At 37.5% G+C, this 20,228-nt stretch overlaps 1 protein-coding gene across 2 annotated transcripts in view; it reads right to left on the bottom strand.

Moving 5' to 3' along the window:
• Positions 1-8,338: 8,338 nt before the first annotated feature.
• The window catches only part of MOSPD2 (motile sperm domain containing 2), a 46,107-nt gene continuing 34,217 nt past the window's right edge, over positions 8,339-20,228 (bottom strand). Inside the window, exons 9-15 of one of the 2 annotated variants that reach the window (XM_020284933.2) lie at positions 18,848-19,024; positions 18,134-18,246; positions 15,922-16,018; positions 14,936-15,032; positions 14,438-14,567; positions 11,496-11,598; positions 8,339-9,275 (exon numbers count right to left, since the gene is read on the bottom strand). In XM_020284933.2, the coding sequence (XP_020140522.1) occupies positions 9,234-9,275; positions 11,496-11,598; positions 14,438-14,567; positions 14,936-15,032; positions 15,922-16,018; positions 18,134-18,246; positions 18,848-19,024 (759 nt within the window). In that variant the 3' untranslated portion in view covers positions 8,339-9,233. Of the gene's footprint in view, positions 9,276-9,462; positions 10,910-11,495; positions 11,599-14,437; positions 14,568-14,935; positions 15,033-15,921; positions 16,019-18,133; positions 18,247-18,847; positions 19,025-20,228 lie in introns of those variants that run through there. The other variant, XM_012784783.3, reaches the window with a different exon arrangement.

The raw sequence follows: 20,228 nt of genomic DNA, 5'->3' as shown, positions 1-20,228 counted from the left end.
AAACTTTTGAGTAAGAGGTGAGAGTCCTTTTGATGAGTGTTTTTCAAACTTTAGCATGTGTGCTACCTGGAGATTTTGTGAACATGTAGATTCTGATTCAGGAGATCTGGGGTCAGCCCTGAGATTCATCTTTTCTAACATTTCTAAAGGCTTGTTACATGGTCTAGGCACTATGGGATAGCATGACCTACTTGTTTGTTAGAAATGTAGAATCTTCAGCCTCATTTCCAGACCTTCTTAATCAGATTCTGGCTCCTTTTTCAATGATTCCTTTGAACACACTCCTTGAAAATGTCCAAGGACTCCTTATTGATCTCTCTCTAAGGTTACGTGGCCCTGCTTAAGAAGTGATCTTTTCTTTGATGCCTATATATCTCCAGTATAATTGATTGGCTTTTCCAAGCTTATTGCTAAGGGGCAACAAGGCAAATTTCTATTCCTCTTACTTTTCTGAAACCATAAAACTTTAAACTTTTGGTCCATTTGACTCAAGCCATGTTTGTTTAGGGACTGCCTGGCAAACAGTCTAATACTATTATGCATGCTGTTTACTGGAGGGCAGAAAAATACAATATTGAATAATGAGTCCCGTGGTCAAAAAAAGCAATGTGGAAATTTCACCTATAATCAAGTCAAAGAACATTACATTCAACAGGTAGCAGACGGATGTGCCCAGGGTAAATAAAATGTGTTTATGTGTAGGAAGTTCTTGAACCTTTAATAAAAATGTACGTTGATTTTTAAGTCATGAAATGGAAAGGTTAATGAGTACAATTAGCCAAAAATCAGTGCCCCCAAACCATTGAAATTCAAAGATGTAAGTAAAGAATAAAATAGTACTGGAGTGAAGGTGAAAAACTCAGCAGTTTGTCTTCAAAGGAACATCAAGACAGAAAAGAGTTAAAAAGGAAATGCCATTAACGTACAGAGAGGGGCAGGCTGAGATGAAAGGATTATGTGCAGTTAAATCTAAGTCTCCCAATGCTCAGAAAATACTATTAACAAGTATTATCTACATACTTACATTTAGGATCTATAATGAAGTCTCCTACATTAGAATTCTCATAATGCCCCTGGGTTCTACTTGGATTTGCCCTTAGTGAATGAAAGCCAAACAAAGGCAGTGTGTTTCCTGCAGGGAATAACTGCTGAACTGCCAGGAGCTAGCGCCCCAAGCTGTGTGTGGGTTGGCTCAAGTGCTGCAGAGCAGAGCAGCCAGTAACCATGGCTGGCTTTTGCCAGGAGCTCCCATCTCAGTAAGTTTCAAACATATTTCACATATTTAACCAATCCTCAGAAAGATAACAATTGGTCCAGATAGGGATAAGAGAGAAGAGAGTCAGACAGGGGCAATCTGGCCATGACAGAACCATAAACTGCTGTAGGGGGTGAGATAGAACACTAAAATGCAAATCCACAGAAAGGTCTTCAAGATTACATGCAGCTTTCAGTTAAAATACACGTGCTGTCACATCCAATTAATTTTACAAATAGAATTAAGAAAATGAGAATATAAAGATCTGTCCTGGGCCTTAGCAGTAAATCTCCCCTCCTTTATTTACAAGCATGGTGCAATTTTAACTTTGACCATCACCTTCAGCTCTGATTTACATTTCTGTTATAGGCTGGGTTTCCAGGCACATAGGACCCCTTCAACTCTGTGTTAAAATCGTCAACATCTCTAAAGTATGTTCTCAGGATACTTAGTCCCAAAATATACTGCTTGAAAAGAGGATTCCATGGTTTTATAAATTTGGGAAATATAATATTGGAAATTTGTCATGCACATTAGTACACTAAAGATTCTGAGAAATTCTATGGGAGGGAAACTTTAATTTTGTTTAATGCAGTGTTTCTCAAAACTATGACAATGGAAACCTTTTGGCCCAGTGTAAACTGTGGAATTATTGTTCTAAGTGGCCTACTTGAGGAAATGCTAGGCCTACAGAGATAGAAAACAGCACCTGAAAAACTGCTCTAGCATGATATTAGTGGGACCATAGTTGTCCCTGCTGTGATGTGAGTAGGGTAAGAAGAGCTAGGGAAAGCTCCCTCCTCATTAAACATTTGGGTGAACCCAAACAGTGTCCTCCTCTAGTGAGTTCATGACAGAAGAAATGGTTTTGCCAGTCTTGGAAAGACAATGGCCCTAGTGATCTATAATTCCCATTAGAGCTGCAGACCAGCTATTTCAGGTTCTTTGAGAACAGCAACTGTCTCTTATACTTGCTTTTTCCCCTGCAGCACCAAGTTATATGCTTTGTGTAAAGCTGTGCTTGATGAATGTCAATTGATTGATGTACATGGGGAAAAAAGCTAGGAACAAGGGGGAAGAAGGCTAGTCTAGAACTTAAGAATAGTCTATTTTTTAAATTTTAGGAATTTTTTCTTTCATTAGCTAGGCTCTACCCATGTGGCAAGTACTGTATTTTGCTGCTGCTGGGGACTCAATGGTGAATACGATCCTACCCTCATGGAATTTATAGTCTAATGGGGAAGTGAGCCATTAATAAAAATTGTACAAATATTTAAATACAAGCTGTAATAAGTGTTATGAAGAAACATGGTGGTGTCATGGGTGTATCTAATAAGGGAATCTGACAACATACACCCTTGCGGGTAAAGGATGCCTTCTCGGAGCAAATGTTGAGCTGAGAGCCACTGCGAGGGGGTGAGTGTGGAAGGTCAGGATGGAGAATTCCAGGCACAGAATGGGACTGAACAATAAAGGTGGTGGGGGAATGAGGCCAGGAATGCAGGCAAAGGCCTGATCATTGGGAGCCTTGTAGGGCAAGTTAGGAAATTTAATCATGGGATAAAAGCCATGAAATCCACTTAAGGCTTTTTAATCATGGGAGTGATATGATCAGATGTGCATTTTCAATGGGTCCTGAATACTACTGAGTCAATATGGCCAAAGGGTTGCAGAAGATGCCCAGAGGTTGCTTGAGATTGCTGTAGGACTCCAGGTGAGAGAAGCTGCAGATTGAAGTGGCGAGAGGCGTGGCAGTGAAGAGAGAGCGTGTGGAGGAAGAGAATCAGACCGGATGTGCTCTGCAGGATGGATGGTGGGTTTCTAGCTGGTATCCATGGATGAAGAGTGGATGGGGCCACCTATTGAGATGGGGACTGGAAGACAAGGTCATGGGTAGGTTTTGACATTTTGTGATAGACACCTGGAAATGCTGAGTTTATGATGGACACATGTGTCTAGACTTAAAACAGGAGGTCTGGGTTAGAAATATACAAGGGTTAATGGCTTACTGATGGTAATTACAGCCATGGGTATAGAGGAGTTAGCCTGAGGAAAGAGAGTCCAGTTCTAAGTTTAAGATCTTAAAGAACTGGAAGAGAAAAATGAGCCAGTAAAGGAAACTAAAGGGTGTTGCTGGGAGAAGAAAAGCAGGAGTTTGTTGTCTCAGAAACCTAGTGATTGATATAGCCAAAGGCTGCTGTAAGAACTCACTTCAAATTCAGGCTGAAGCAGGCCCATTAGATGAAGCAACAAGGAGGTCATGGCTGGACCTTACAAGTACACTGTACTGTTTTGCTAGAGTGATGGACACAGACACTAGAATGGAGCAAAACGACGAGGAGAGGGATGAAAGCAAAGATGTGTTGTGAAGACACTTTCTAGAGGTTTGTCTAAGAGGAAGATCAGATTTCAATTCGGATTTTGGCCCCTAACTATGTGAGCAACTTCTCTTATATCTGGCCCTCAACTCTTAGAATGAAGAGAGTCTATTCTACTCCATGTATGTAGAATGATAAATATGAATGTTTTTCTTTCCTTCATTCTTAATTCTCCAGTGCCTCTTAAAGCAAGAGAATCTTGCTGGTGGTGATTCTAGTTTTAAAGACATATACTACATATATTTATTGGACTACATAATCCTCTCCTCCTGCCAAAATAATAAAAAGTAAACCAAATACTTTATGTGGTGTTAAAAATAAAGGTTTGGATTCAACAAGATATGGATTACTATGCCCATCTCTATTGTGGCACCTTCCTAAGGAATTTTCAAGGAAAAAAATCGAACTATACTCAATTCCACCCTAAGCACTGACTTGAGAATATAACTTCTCTGTAGGATGCACCTCCACCTTTAATGACTAAGATCTTAAGCGGTTTAAGAAATCCCAGAGCAGTAAATACTGGATTTGCAAGGAAGCTTTGCTTTTTACATCAATTTCCTTTTACCTTTCCTTTTTAGCAACTTACCAGTTCAGCCACATTTAAAAAATTAAATTTTGCTAGACTGCGTCATACTATTGTTATTGCCCCTAATAATAGCTTCCTTCCTCTCCACCCCCACTGAAAGGAAGTAGCTGGAGTCACAGAGTTAGAATATTGGAAAAGTACCAAAAACACATTTTGACTTTTAGTTTACAACTGAGAACAGTTATTTGGTATTTGACTCCAGTGGCTCAACCACATTTGCATGTTAGCAGGCGAAAGCAGTTTAGGACAAATATAACTGCAAATAGCTAAATTCTATTGAATGAATCTATATGATAGCATTACAGTGAGGGCTTGGTGCAGAAAAAGATGAGTATTGGCTTGAGAAAGACAAATGATTCACTTCTTGGTTTACCGTCTCAGATTGAGCAAGGAAGGGACAGGCATAATATTGGGAGTTTCTTGCAGTTGGAAACTTATTAAGAATACATAAATACATACATGACTTCCAAAAATGAATCAGGAAATCAGCGAGATTTTTCAATACATATGCATATATACATAGCCCCAGAACTACCTGCAAATGTGCAGGGACAGTCTAGAATAATAGAATTAAAGGCACCAGAATTTAATTCAAAGTAAATTAGACAATATAAAAACTAGAAATCATGATACAGGTTTCTGCAAGAAAAGGACTTTTTCCTTTTTTAAACAAGTTTAACCTTTATATTTAGTTTCACAGAGCATATTTATGTCTAAGAAAACCAACTTTAAAGTGAATGAATTATTCTGAAAGAAAAGGGAAGGTTAAAAAAAGCTAATTGTTTTCATTAGAATTTCATTTATAAAAGACACAATTACTGGAAGTATCCTTTGTCCTAGCAAATTAATTCATTGTGACAATCTTTCTTGAGTGCTTTTTATGATTGCATAAATGTTTAAAATAGTGGTAACATACTTTCCCTTAACAATTTATTTATAATAGTTTGAATACTTATGTGACCTGAAGCTACAAGACTAGAGAAAGCCAAGTAGGATAGAGATATCCTACTGTACCCACAACTGTCATTTTGTGCTTAACACATAAGTTCTAGTCTGTCTTTTCAGGTATGGAACATCTGTGAATTCAAAGCTGTCAATCAAACTAGGTAAGGTCAAGTTCAGTTTTCTGACCCTCCATTTCCTGGGGGACTGAATTGCATGAGTTTGCAGCTCCACCCAGCACACATCCAGTGTAATTGCTCTCCTTGAGTGTGAGGGTGGGGCTTGGGGTTGTGACTATGATGGGATATCACTCCCACAATTAGGTTATGCTATATAAGGCAGAAGGAATTTTGCAGATGTAATTAAGGTTCCAAATCAACCACCTTTGAATTAATCCCAAGGGATATTGTCCTGGGTGAGCCTGACCTAACCTGGTGAGCCCTTAAAAGGAACTGGGCCCTTCCTAAAAGATGAGATTTTAAGGGGAAGTCATGCTGTGAACTGCCTATGGAAGGGGTTGTGGAGCAGAGACCTGGGAGGGACCTTGAGGAGCTGAGAGCAGTCCCCCTTGCCAGGAAGAAATTGACAACCTCAATCCTGCAGCCACAAGGAAATGAATTCTGCAAACCACTCAGATACACCTGAAAGTGGATCTTTATCCAGTTGAGCCTTCAGGGAGGATGCAGTCACCTTTTACCTCGATTTTAGACTCCTGAGCCCCAGAGCAGAGAACTCAGCCACACTGTGCCAGACTCAACCCACAGATACTGTGAGATAATGAATTTATTTGTTTTAAGCTGGTAAGCTTACAGAAATTTGTTATATAGCAATGGAAAACTAATATATGTGCTCTGATTAAAGACAAGAATTGTTTGGGCCACTGGACTATAGTTCCTTGGACAACTAGTGGCAACATACTTTTTTTTTTTTTTTGAGACGGAGTCTTGCTCTGTTGCCTGGGTTAGAGTGCCGTGGTGCCAGCCTAGTTCACAGCAACTACAAACTCCTGGGCTCGAGCAATTCTCCTGCCTCAGCCTCCCGAGTAGCTGAGATTACAGTGCGTGATACCAAACCTGGCTATTTTTCTATCTTTAGTGGAGATGGGGTCTTGCTCAGGCTGGTCTTGAACTCCTGACCTCGGGTGATCTTCCCAGAGTGCTACGATTATAGGTGTGAGCCACTGTGCCTAGCCAACACAACCTGCTTGATGCTCTTCTACAGAGAGATGAATAAACCTCTTTGAAGGTTTATGCTGTACTTCAAAGGGCTCCATCAAAGTAAACATTACATTGACCACTACATTTAAAACCTTTCTCAAAGTCAAGTCTGTCTATAGCTTAGAACACCAAGAAACAACTTTTCCAGCCAAGGGTCTTGAGTGGCTATTCTGTCACCTGTATTTCTCAAGTACTTGATCTTCATTCTTTTCTCATATTGTTCAGGAAAGGGAAGCTCTCAGACCTACCCATCAACATTTTAAGATGTTATCCAGACATGGCAGCTCTGAGTGGTTATAACAGACAGCATTGGATTTAGGAGTTCAACTCTTGGCTCTGAAACTGACTAATCATGTTACCTTAGGAAAGAGAATTACTTCCTGGACTCCTGGTTTCCTTATCTATAAAAAATAAGATCTTATGATGTATTATTCCCAGACTACTCAAGAAAAAGGAGCATGAAAAAACTGCTGGAGTTTCAAGGAACACTCAAATTCTCCCTCTAGAAAGACTCAAAAATGTGCATAAATCTTTTACCTACAGATCAGGGGGATATTCCTTTATCTTCTTGCCAGTTAAACAGGTTATCTTCAAATATTTTAAGATGTGCAAGGGAATCTTACCCTTCATGACAGGTGACACTGTAGTGGAGAGGGAAGGTATGAGACTCTTTGAACATTACAAGGAGGTAATTTTATTCAATATAAGGACAGATTAAGATGCAGATGGTAAAAGATCTGATGTGATGATTTTATTGAGGTGCCAAGAAGGCAAGGGTAGGAATACAAAATAGGGAAAAGTTCACAGAACTTTTGGCTTTGAATAAGGTGGGGCATTCGGGAAGATGAACTCAAGTGTGGGAAGTTCTAGGGAGCTGAGATGTGAGGTGGTAGAGGTGCCATATTAGCAAAGCAAGGCTGGCTTCTATGGATGCTTTAAATGCACTATTTCTTCTCATTCTCACACCTATCCTGTGGAGTGGCACTATGATTATCACTTGGAGAGGAAACAGTCTGAAACAGGTTGACTTTCCCAAGTCTACCCAAGCAGTCTTACCTCAGAGCCCTCATTCCTAACCACCAGTGTCTCAAGTTGGAACAAATGGGAAGATTTCCAGTCTGTCCCTTTGCACCAAGAGAGGGGAACCTCTTCTTTCTTAGCTGGAGATTTTCCTGACAGGAGCTCTTTTCTCCTAGAAAATTGTGTCCCTTAGGAAAGGAGTCCATTCCCTCACAGTCCCTAGTTGGTATGGTATTTCTTGGGCAGGTTAATATTCTGTCCTTGTGGCTTTATTTTGATTTTACGAGAGGGTTTGGGCTCTTTACCCACCTGACTTTGAATCTCTACATTGTTTTCAGTGTAGAAGAGGGACCACCTATTCAATCTATTTTTATGGAGGCGTAGCTGCTATTTGGGAGCTGTGTCTTTCAGTGGAGAGAGGGGATCAGACATCAACAACCCTCAGGGCCTCTTCCATCACCATTCCGGCTGCCCTGTCGCCCCTCCCCAATGTGTGCACGTGCCTGATTTTGGGAATGGTCAGCGCCCTGCTGCTGTCTTCCTTGTGCCCGGCCAGGCAGGGCTTCCCAATAGCCTGCTTCCTGCTTGTTCCCATCAGGCTGGACAGTGTGTGGATACTAGGATTGGGGGAACCATGGGGCAATTCTGATTTCCTCCAGCAAGGGGCTCAATAATGAGCCCAAGCCTCGACAGTGGGTTCAATGCTATGTCTGGGGAAAACGGCACTGAAAAGCAGCCAAACCCAAGATGGGATGAGGAAAAACAGGACACAGTAAAGACAGGCTCACTTGACATCAGAATACATCTTTGGAAGCCTGAAGCGCTGTCCTTATAAAAATGCAAAACAGACCCAAAAGGAATTACTATGATCTTTAAAAGGTCAGAGTGAGTCTGAACATTGATTTTCTTTTAAGATGCTTTATCAATTAGAGACCAGAGGTTTTTTTCCTGATGATATTTATTTCATAAATGTAATTATTTTTCTAAAACATTAAAATAGAAAACATGTTCTTTTGATCAATTTATACAAAGAAAATACCAATATAGTAATAAAAATACTGAAAATATATGAAAAGCACCAGAACATTAGAGAAATTACACTGGCAACAATTCTAGGAATATATTTTTTTTTGTAATCGTACAATAAAGTGCTATTAAGTTCAGTCAAAATTAGTGGCAAGATATAAAAACAGTTATGGTATTATGAAATTTGAGGCTAAGTTCACCAGCAATTGCATTTTTGGGCTATTTGCAGGTCAAGCTAATGATATTTCATTAATGCTTTCATGGAAAATCTAATTTCCATTCCCAAGTGAAAACAAAAATCTAAATCTAAATTGTTGGTCCTTGGTAATTTGGTCAAGAACAGGTAATGACATGACTAAAAATAAAATTGATTAGAGTACCAAAAATCATGCAATTGTGATTAAATAAAACCAAAGGAAGACAGAATAAAATCAAGTATAAATATATATGATTAATCAAGACAAGTACAAAAGTTTAGATGCCTTTGATTTTATAGTTTTCAGTAATTCTGCTTAGTCACATTTAATAGACACACGAACATTAACAGATATGTTATTAACTTCAACTCACCAGGCATCGAGCAAGGATATTTTAGTGGGTCAACATAATTTTCATATGAAACATTAAAGGGACACCGTTAGGACAAAACATTTCCAATCTTGGCTAATTATTTCCTCATTTATTTGCTGAGGAACAAAAAACATACACAAATACTTTGGGATCAGATTATATTAAGGCCAAAAATCTACCAGGTAAGGGGAAGGAAGCCACTGTGCACACACACAGGGAGATATTGTGCACAGTACTTAGAGTGGACTGCAGTCCGTTTCACATCTGGAGGTGGCAAACTGAAACAGAAAAGTCCAAATTAAGACAAAGTAGCACACCAGTGTCCTTTTAAGGTTTTATTTCCTAGGCCAATTTTGAAGGAACTCTATTATATCATCCTTCATAACTCAATTTTGGAATCAACTTCTTCAAGATGAAAGCCAACAACTCTACACCTCAGAATAATAATAAATCTCCAAACATGGCTCAATTGAAACTCAAAATTTATTTTACAGGCAGACTTTTTCTTTCATATAAAGTAGACATACACGTGAACCAACATGGACTGAAACTGGTCACATTGATGAGAAAGGAAACTAATTTCATTAGCCTCTGCTACTGCAAGGTATATCTTTTTACGAATTTAGGAACCATACTGCATATTATTGTATCCAAGGCAGAATGTCAAGTAAGTCAATTAGTCCTGGGCTGAAGGTTTTGCAGTTCATCGTGAGTTATATTTTTCATTCTTTAAAATGGAGAGCTGACACTTGAGCTTGTATGTTTTTGTTTTATTTATTTATTTTTTACTTTTATAGATACTCCAGTCCTTTGTAAGTTTCCTTCTCACGGCTGATTTTAACAAGGAACAAATATTTGAAACCTAAATTATCCTGCTTAGCATCTTGAAAAAATAACTTCAAAAAATTTGATCTGACAGACACCTTTCACTTAGAAATGAGGGGAAGACGGAAAAACGAAGGATCAAGCCTTTATAATAAATTAGGCAAAAGGTTCAGTGTCCAGGCAGGGACAGTGGACAACAGGAAGGTACATAAAAATGACTGGAAAGGGGGACTGCTTGAAAAGACTCTCCTTCTGGGCATTACTAACCGAATTCGAAGAAAATCCAACCACACTTAGTTTTCCAAATTCTACTGAAATGAGAGTGTTCATAAAAAAGCCCGAGATTAATAAAAGGCAGGCTGTTGAGGAACACTGAGAAACAAAGGCTAAGGTGGTTTGGCATTAAATAGGTTTACATTCCAAAAGAATATTGACTATCATCTGGAAGTAATTCTCAAAATTACAAAGTTATGATTACATAAATTCCTCTACGTTTAATATACATGGTCTTCTATATACATAGTATAGAAAAGCTAGTAAGTTGGCTCAGCTATGATAATTTTGTCATAAAAAAGCAGATTACATATTTGGCTGCAAGAAAGCATGTTACTTACACTTTTCAGTTCAGCTAATGTATTTACATGATAAAACTTAAGCCTTAAAAGTATTCAAATCAAAAGGAAAAAATAAATTATATTTAAACTATTAATTTACACAATGGCTATGCCTTTACTAAATAGCTATAGTCTCCAATAATCAATTTCTCCAGCATTTCTTTATTCTAACAGTTTATTTTCAAGACATATGTGTTCCCCTCTAGGTGCTGCACATTTCCTTTTAGGAAGCCCAGATGTGCAATACTTTTAGTAGCTTGGTGGAGAAGTTTTGGGTCATTACTTTTTCCAACTAATAGATGAAGGAGCTGTGTTTTCTACCAGGTACCACTTATTTAACTCTATAGCAAGTAGAAGAAAGAGATGACAAAAGCAAGCAAGAGCACTGTTAAGGAAAGAAGCAGCTGCTGGAACCAGATACAATGCTGCACTTGGTCTTCAAGCTTCCTATTGCTTTCTAGTAAACGATTGAGCTGAAGAGGGAAAAAGGGATGAAAGATTTGTCAGTAAAAACACTCATTAATCATGGGCATGGCAAACAAGAATATTAGAAATCCAAACACTGAAGGGATTGGACCCATCTGCTCTGAAAAGCTGGGAGCTGGAAATGTAACGAGGCATTAGATTTGTTTGGTTGGTAGATGTGTCTCTGCTTACTCTCATTTTGAAAGGTCTAAATTTTTAGTTGGGAGAGGAGCAGAGCAGTCACTTCCTGGATGGGTGAAATCCTTGAGCTACTGTCAGTTACTTAGCCCTCTGTCTCTTTCAAATTTAAAAGCATTATGTGCTACTTTTACATCAAGATAAATTCTTTGATACCACCCCCACACCCAAAACACCTTATGTTTTGCTAAAAATGATTGGAGCTTTCAAAAGTTAATAAATCTCTAAAAGTAACTCGTTGCTTACCATTTTTGGTTTGGCATCTCTTCACAAAGAGAGCATTTCTTTCATGTCTATGCCAAAGGGTTTTCCTTATATCAGTGGGAAAAAATGGATTTCTAATGTTGATTAGCATTAACAACTTTGTTTTAGTTAGGAAAAAGAAAGTACACTTACTTGTAGATATATATCTTCACTGGTTTTATCTGACATGTTAAAAGCATTGTCTTTTAACGTAAGAGTGTTTGGCTTACTGTTCTCAACAGTATGGCATCTTAACCTATGAAAGTCCAAAGGAAACAACTTGTTTAAAGTGTTAATGAATTTTCTTATAAAAGTAAAATATTAAAATGAAAGAAGTTAAATACACAAAGGTCTGTGTAACAGGTGAAAGTCCTCATTCCTCTTCCCAGGTTCACCTAGGGTGGCAGCTCAGGATATATCTTCCAGCTGCTTAATGCATGTATAAAGAACACAAGAGATCACAGACACTGCTCAGTAACCCATGAGATTTCAACAAAGTTTTTTATTCAGTAGAATTCATCCAAATATCTGACAATTTGAAAGAAACCACCCTTTATAGAAAAGTTCTTGGGCCTTCAGTACACACCCACCAAGCACCCTTCCCACTTTCTGTGAGAACACAGTGATCTCCTCTCACAGGTATAGAAAAGCAAGCCATTAGGAATTGATAAAACAAAAACCAAAGAAACAAAGCAACTCATAGATAACAAAACCAAAAGAAACACCCCTCATTTTGAAGGACTGTTTCAAAGGAACTTCAAATAAATCTTCAACACCTTTTATTCTAGTTTTGTAACCTTTCAAAGTATGCTGATAACTGTGCCTTTGACCAAAAAACCCCACAGAAACTCGATAAAAGCAAAAAGTAGGCCCTCCTGTACTATAATTTGAAAAATTTAAATATTCCACATACACACCAGGCAGCCACTGACCTCCACCTGCATCCTTCCTCCGCTGAACTAAGGCTAATCTCCCACTTTAGGTCCCCGTCTTTTAGCCTCCTCAGGAATTTCACTGTCCATGATCTATCTTGTATTGTCCAGCCTCTCCCCCTCCAATGGTCCTTGCCACAGGCTTTTAAACAATGCTCAAATCTCTCCCATGAAAAACCCTTCATCAATACCACATTCCTCCTTGCAAATACTGCTGCAGATCCCTCCCAACCAGCAAAACTTCCAGTACAGTGTGACCACCTCCACTTCTTTAGCATCTGGCCTGTCTTACGTGACGCTTGAAGCCTGAAAGTGCTCTCTATAAGGTCACCAATGATTTCTGTGATGTCACCATCAACGGGCCCTGCTACCACATCCTCCTTGACCAGCATGGCAGCATCTGGTACTGGTAGTCACTTCTCCTTTGTAAAATATTCTCTTTGTTGGGCTTTGATGACAGTCCCAACAGAGCCTGCCTACTGGTTTTCCTCCTAAATCCCTCCTGGGTCTTCTTCCATTTGTTTCCCCTGGCCCACTCTTGTTCTCTTCCACTGTTACCAGCACTGCAAACAGGATGATCTTGTCAAAGGCATGTCAGATCAGGTTGCCACTGTATTGTAGGTTTTGTGATGGTGACTGAGCTCTTGCTCCGGCCCCAGCCTGCCCCTCCAACTGTGTTACCACAGATCCTCTCATTCTCTGTGTTCCAGCCACACCTGTGTTCTTTCAATCCCTGTTTTGAAGATTCCATTCAACCATGAGCAATGCCAGGTTTCCCAGCTTCTCATCTATAAAGTGGGGAAAAATACCTCCCTCTCATAGGGCTGTCTTTATGACTGAATGATTCAATAAGTGTAAAGCATCTAGAACAGTGCTGGCACACAGAAAATTCTACTTCAGTGTGAATTTGGTGTAACAGTTCCATCTGAACCTGCCCACCATCTAGTTTCTACAGAGCCTCCAGAAGAATCCTTTTAAAAAAATAAGCCAGATCACCTCATGGCTTTGCTTAGCACCAACTAATGGTTTCTCCTCTCAGATTCATAATTCATCCCTATAGCAATGATCTGGTTTCTTATATCTTTGTCCTCATCTCCCACCAAGCTTACTGGAGTTGTGACATTGACCTCCCTGCTGTTCCTCACATAGGCCTAGTACACTCTCCTTTCATTTGTTGTTCCTTCCGCCTGGAAAGACCTCTGTCCAGTTATCTATGTGGCTTACTCATTTCCTTCAGGTTCTATTCAAATGTCATCAGAGTGGCCATATTTAACTACCCTATAAAAGAAAGTTTCTCAACCTTGGCACTGTGGACATTTAGGGCTAGATCATTTTTTGGGGGGGTGGGGGCTGTCCTGTGCACTGCAGGAGGTTTAGTGGCATCCCTAGGCTCCCCCGACTAGATGCTAATAGCACCCCATGCCCCAACTAACTGTAACAACTAAAAATGTCTATAGACATTGAAAAACATCCCCTGGGGAGCAAAACTGGGAACACGCCAATAAACCATAATTCCAATTTAAAACATTAAAAATAGCCAAACAAAAGTACAGCCTTCTCTATTTTCCTTTTCTATGTATCTTTTCAAGACATTTGTCACAACCTGATATACACACATACATACATGTATATACCTACACACTCATGAGTTTTCGCCTCTTAAATAGGATGTCATAAAAATTTTTCTGTGACTAGGTTTTTTTTCTAATATATCACAGATGTCTTCCCATGTCAGAGCAGACTTATACTTTTTTGAACGGCTACAGTATTTTTTACATGGATATACTTAAATGTATCTCACTATTGCTTTAACTAGTGACTACTTAGGTTCTTTATCTCCAATTTTTCACTATTTAAACAATGCTGCAACAAACATTCTAGTACACAAGGCAAGCATTCCTACAAGGAAAAACACTGCAACGAAGAGGTCTGTTTTTGTGCTCTGGACAGATCCAGACTCTTGCACTGGCTTGTAAACAAGTTTCTGCTATCAGCAATCTCCTTGAGCAAATCTGGGTTTCATTCATCTGGTCAACCCTATAGGCTAACTGGGTACCTGGTCATGCTGGATGCTTCAACGCCTACCAGATGAGAGAAGGAAAGGCCCCTTTCTCTTTCTGATTCTTCCCACTACATTCTCGAGAGTGTGACTAAAAACCTTACCTATGCTCCATCACTTTGTTTCTGGGAACTTCTTTCCAAAACTGAGTCAATTCTGCTGGACCTGTGCCAGATGACTGTTCCATTTCTGCAGCCATTATCAGAAAACGGTCTTGGGCAGAGACTGTTAAACCTGCATTGCAAAAGGATAATTTAGTATATAAACAGGAACCTTTACAAGGGGTTGGATACATATGTGGTTTGAGGCATCATTCTGGAACACATTAAGGAGAAAAAAGAACTCCCTTAAAAAGGAAAAAGTTCTAAAAATGAATATCATTTTTGAAATTTAATTTTAATTGGTGTCAGTTTAAACAACTTTACTCATTAAAAACATTTTAATGCTGGAATAGGGCTTTAGAGACCCCTTTGAGGCTTTGACCATCTCATTTCACATATGAGAAAAGAGATGTCTAGAGTGAGGTGAGGTGCTGATACTTTGCTCAGCCCCAGGTCCCCTGCCCCCACCACACTTGCTGTGGCTACTAAGTGACAACTTACCCCCATGAGGAGACACAACTATATCAACTGATGCACCTGGGTCACAGCTGCTGTTGCTTGGCTTGACTCTGTATTTTTCTGGAGCAGTTGTTCTCACCTGTTTATAAATAGTAGTCATATAACAACCTTTATGGCTATTTGGGGGAAATGGCTTAAGAATGACTTTTTTAAAAATCAGCACTTAGTCAATGAACAAAGAGTTTACAAAGCGACATTGGTGGTTAGGTACAGAATATATTTGTCCCCACTAACAGGAGAAAACCACCTCAATCTATCTAAAAAGATACTTGTATATAAGTCTAATTGTCACTTAGCCGTCCTCAAATAAAAAAATTAATCCATCTGTTAAATATCCCGTTGGCTAATAGCCTGAATTTAATGATGCAAATTCACAAAAACAGAATGCACATTAGATTTCATGTTGCAATAGTGTGTTCAGAAATTAAAAAACAGACAAATAAGGCACATCAGGAACATCCTAGTGGTTATATCTAAATTCAACAGAAGATTTGAGAAGAATATGTACAATATGGGGGGGTGGTGGAATCAATCTTGTTAAACTTAATTAATGCGCAGTATCAGGTTAGTATCCAATATAAACCACAATCCAGAATATATCACACTTGGGGGGAAATGTACTATCAATTTTATAGTTTTACCTTTCATTGTTATTATAAATTAAATTATTCATATAATGAAGAGTGATTTTTCCTGAGTTTTTATTTACAACAAACATTAAACCCTGGGATTAATTTAGACATTAGCCTATTACTGCACATTAAAGATTTAGATACAGACCTCAGGGAAAATTTTAGATAAGCTATGCTGTTTAGTTAGAACCAGAAGGTAGTACAACATCCCTGAAAATATTGTAATAAAAACACGGTACAAGTTCAAAATCACCAATCTTTCAAGTAAAGTATGTCTAAAATCACTTCCCATGTCAAAGTCTTTCAGATAATTTATTAAATCTTTAAGATATTTACCTTAAATGCCACTATATTTTTAGTTACATTTGTCAACACTATTAAAGTTTTCTTCTCTCCAGATTCTGTACTTCCAAAATACAGTTCTTCTGCTGGGCTAGGTAGTGACAAAAACATAAGGCATTTGTAATACTCAGAATAAATGACAGTCTAATTATTAGCTTGAAGAAAAATACTTAGTTAATATCTTAAGCTCATTTATATAAAGAGATTTCACCAAAAATGACTACAGAACAATTACCTAATATAATTCTGTATTTTAATCTTGCTGATTCAACACATGCTATTTAAAAGAAATCCTATGGTTTTGCCTAAGATCAAAAACAAAACAAGGAAGAACAGAAGAGAGAATTAGAAAGATTCTGAATTAATCTTATAATCAGCACTATCTTCAGGTATATTTAAACTATTTGGAAGGTTATAGATAATAATCAAAGCAAAGAAGGTACTGCTGTTTCAACTTTACCTAATTACAAATAGATTAGAATGGGGCATATTTTTATATACACACAGAGAAGAGCATAAATTATAAAGAAAGGTTGCTAGGGGTGTATTTAAGTAACAATAATTTCTTACTATATAACGGTTTCTCTAAGTAATAGGGAAGGAGAAAAATAAGCAAATTTGGGGTGGGAACTGCACAAAGAACTTATCAAACAGCAAAACTGGCGAGGATCAAAATTTAAGTTTTACTATTATTGGCCACTGTAATGCCCATGACCTAAAATAAAAATTGAAAGACTCAAGCAAAGTTTGTGTAGTTTAATTATATTAGCCAAATTGTATCAGGTGCCTCAAAACAATGGGGAAAACAGTATTTTTTGTTTTGCATAAAAAGGTAAAGAACTTCAGATGAGTCTTTAGATAGTCCTTAATTTTGAGACACATCTTTAAATATATTCATTTTATATCAGGAATGTCTGTATATCACGGATACTTATCAACTTAGAGAACATGTATTTTTAAGGAAGAGCTCTCCCAGAATAGCTTTGCCTAGCTTTGGACAAGATGGTGAATCAGCATGATTGCTGGCTTCCTTTTAGAACCCAATCTTAAGTAAGTTACAGAAAAGACAGTAAGCTTATGGATCTCAGAATTGCTCTCAGTAGCAAGCACATAAATTGTGAGCAGCTCTAGGGAAACAGATGTTGCTTGGGTCCTTGTGCATGTGTAGGAGCAGCTCTGGGACTTTACTGGGGTGGAGGCAGGGTGGGGCAGAGCCCGAAGTGCAGCTGAGAAGCTGTGCTGCTCCAGTCTGGCTTTCTCTGTAAAGAGAGAGCTCTTCTTGTCGTACCTCTACACTTATAGGCTAGGACACAAGATTTGACAGGCCTCCAGTGAAAACATAGAACGTGTAACTTCTAAACAAGTAGAGGGAAAAATGAGAACAAGCAAACAACCACCACAAAAAACTCTAAAGGGAGGAAAATGGCAAAGGAAAACATGTAAAACAGAAAAGGTATGTGCAACATGCAGATTTCTTTCACATACACAGATGGTGAAGATAAATCCAAATATAACAGGAAACAAACCAATCTTGTCAATTAGAGAATCTCAGATTTTTAAAAAGTCTGGATGTATTGTTCATAAGAGACATATCTAAAACATAGTTACCCAGCAAGGTTTCGATGCTACATTAGATCATAAAGTTGGTGTGGCAATATAAACAGACAAAATAGATTTACCAACCAAAAGCATCATGAGTGAGAAAAGAGGTCTTTAGACAATGATGAAAGAAACAACCTTGAATCTTTTGAATCAAATAACCTAGCAACAAAAATAGAGATGTGTTGAAATTTGGTTTTAATCATAAACCTGTTTTTCTGGTTCACCTTTTGCTGTTGGAAGGTCAAATCAACAAAAGCCTACTTCAGTGTAACTTCTGGTATCCCTAAACTTGTGAAAGTCTAATAATGGTAACAGTAACATGAGAGAAATCCATGAAATTCAGATATTTATTGATAATTTATTAATATATTGTTTATTTCATTATCTGATATGAGACAGCCCTTTAAACACACTTGACAGAATAAGAAAAAAGTAGCTAAAAATATCCATTATGCCTGAATCAAGGCAAGTCTTTAGATAACCCTTAATTTTGTATTTCTGTAGTTTCAGAAAGAGTACAGAAGTTTTTCTTAATTTTGCAGCTCCCTCAAGATGATCAAGATTATGTTATAAAAGTATAGTTAATAAAATCTTCAACTATTACCTGATGTGTAGTAAGGGTCCTTTAAACACACTCAATGGTTTCTTGAAAGCTTTTATTTTTGAATCAACTTTTTCATTTTCTTCTGCTTTTGAAGTAGACTCAGTTGGGTTAGTCTAAAAACCAAAAAGAAAAAAAATGAAAGAAAAGATAAACTTAAGTTTCATACTGACAGTCGGGCAGATCATTAGGTCAAAGTAAACATTATTTTAATTCAATCCAAATTATACTCTTAACCATAGGTTTATTGTATTTAGCACATATTAACATGACCATTAACATATCTGAATTCCTACTACAAATAGGTTACTGTGGAAAATATAACATGGTCCTTTAAGAGTCTTTAAATTTGTTCTAAATTATATTTATCCCTCTATCAAGTCCCTGATTACTTGTAAAAAGGGAGACAACTAAGTGCTGTTTAACAAATAGAGAAAGTAACTAGATCAAGGTAAAGTTTTAAATTACTTTTATTTTAGACAAAAATTCCTTCCAGATGCCTTTTGCTGATTTTTATACAAAAGCATGGAATCAGCTTTTTATACACTAAAGTGGTGCTACTAGTCAGCTAGTCCCATCCTTCCTCTTACTTTTTATACACAAAGATATAGAAGGGCAGCAAGTTAAGTGAATTACCCAAAATTACATGGCCAGCTGGTGGTAGAATTAAGGCCAGACTACAGCTTTTGACTCAATTCAATTTAATTATAAAATTACCTTTTTTAGAAGAGTTGTTTGTTCTTCATTAGAAATTGTTTCCAAGGTTTCTTTACCATCACTTTCTATATCTTCTTTACTTGATGTTTCATCCTCACTGGTAATAGGCCCATTCTCACACAATGGTGTCTGGAAGTCATCATCCACTAGTGGTGGATAGCTATACTTGAAAGGATCCTAAAAGAAAAGTATTTCACATCAGCCTGCCAAGAGGTGGGTAGAGAAATAATTCTTTTAGTAGATTTAAAATTCATTACTTTGGCCAAGAAAGCAGACTTAATTAGATAGTGAAATTTAAAATGAAGCATTTCAAATCAGAAAGGAAAGGAGCAATAAGTGGTGTGAGACAGTTGGCTTGCCATCTATAGAGCATCAAGTTAGATTGTTAGCTCATTCTTTATGCCAAAAAGAATTTCAGATGGATAAAAACTTTAAATGTTTGTATTTTTTTTTTTTATAAAACATATACGCTCCAGGACAATATAGAAGAGGATTAAAAACAAAAAAAAACCTAAGTAGGTAAGACCTTTGTATACATAGCACAAAACCTAGAAGCCACAAAAATATTGATAAGAATTGAACACACTCGAATGAAACATTTCTGAGTAGCAACAAAACAAAACCTAACCAATCAACCAAGAACAACAAAAGATCCTTAAAAACTAAAAACAGAAAGGATTTTTTTTTTGTTTTAAAAAGGCCACAACTGGGAAAATATGTACCACATGCATAAAAAAAAGATAGCTTTTATTAATATATACAAATCAATAAGAAAAAGACTTAACAACTCACCAGAACAAGGGTCAAGGAATGATACAGAATTCATTGAAAAAGAACAAAGATTGCCTTTTGAATCACATATAAGTGCATATAACGTCACTTATAATAAAAGAAATGCAAGTTAAAAACCACAAAATATTTTTCACCTGAGACTGGCAAAGATCACAAAAATGAGAATATGTAGTGTTGGCAAGAAGGTGGTTCTAGTCCCACAGACTACTGGTAAATGGGCACAATCTCTTTAGAGGGAATTTGGCAACAGCTATCAAAATTAAAAACTATACCCATTGACTCACTGATTTTAATTATAAGAGTTTATCCTATATGTATATTTGCTGCACCTGTGTACCAAGAATTATTTGCAAGGATATTAATGATGGCAGAAGATTAGACAACGGTCCTTCAAAAGAAGACTGATTAAATAAATTGTTATATTCATCTACACAGTGGAATATTGTGCAATGGTTAAAAAATAAGGCAGACCTCTATGAATCAATATAGTATAACCTACACAATAAAGAATGTGAAAAAAGCACAATCAAACAGTATGTGTGGTATATGACCATTTGTGTAAAAAATTGTAATGGACAGATAACTCCAG

This window comes from Microcebus murinus, chromosome X (genome assembly GCF_040939455.1).
Source record: "Microcebus murinus isolate Inina chromosome X, M.murinus_Inina_mat1.0, whole genome shotgun sequence".
NCBI classification, from domain to species: domain Eukaryota; kingdom Metazoa; phylum Chordata; class Mammalia; order Primates; family Cheirogaleidae; genus Microcebus; species Microcebus murinus.
The sequence above is the reverse complement of the archived record's forward strand: the minus strand, read 5'-3'. Positions and strand labels throughout refer to the sequence as shown.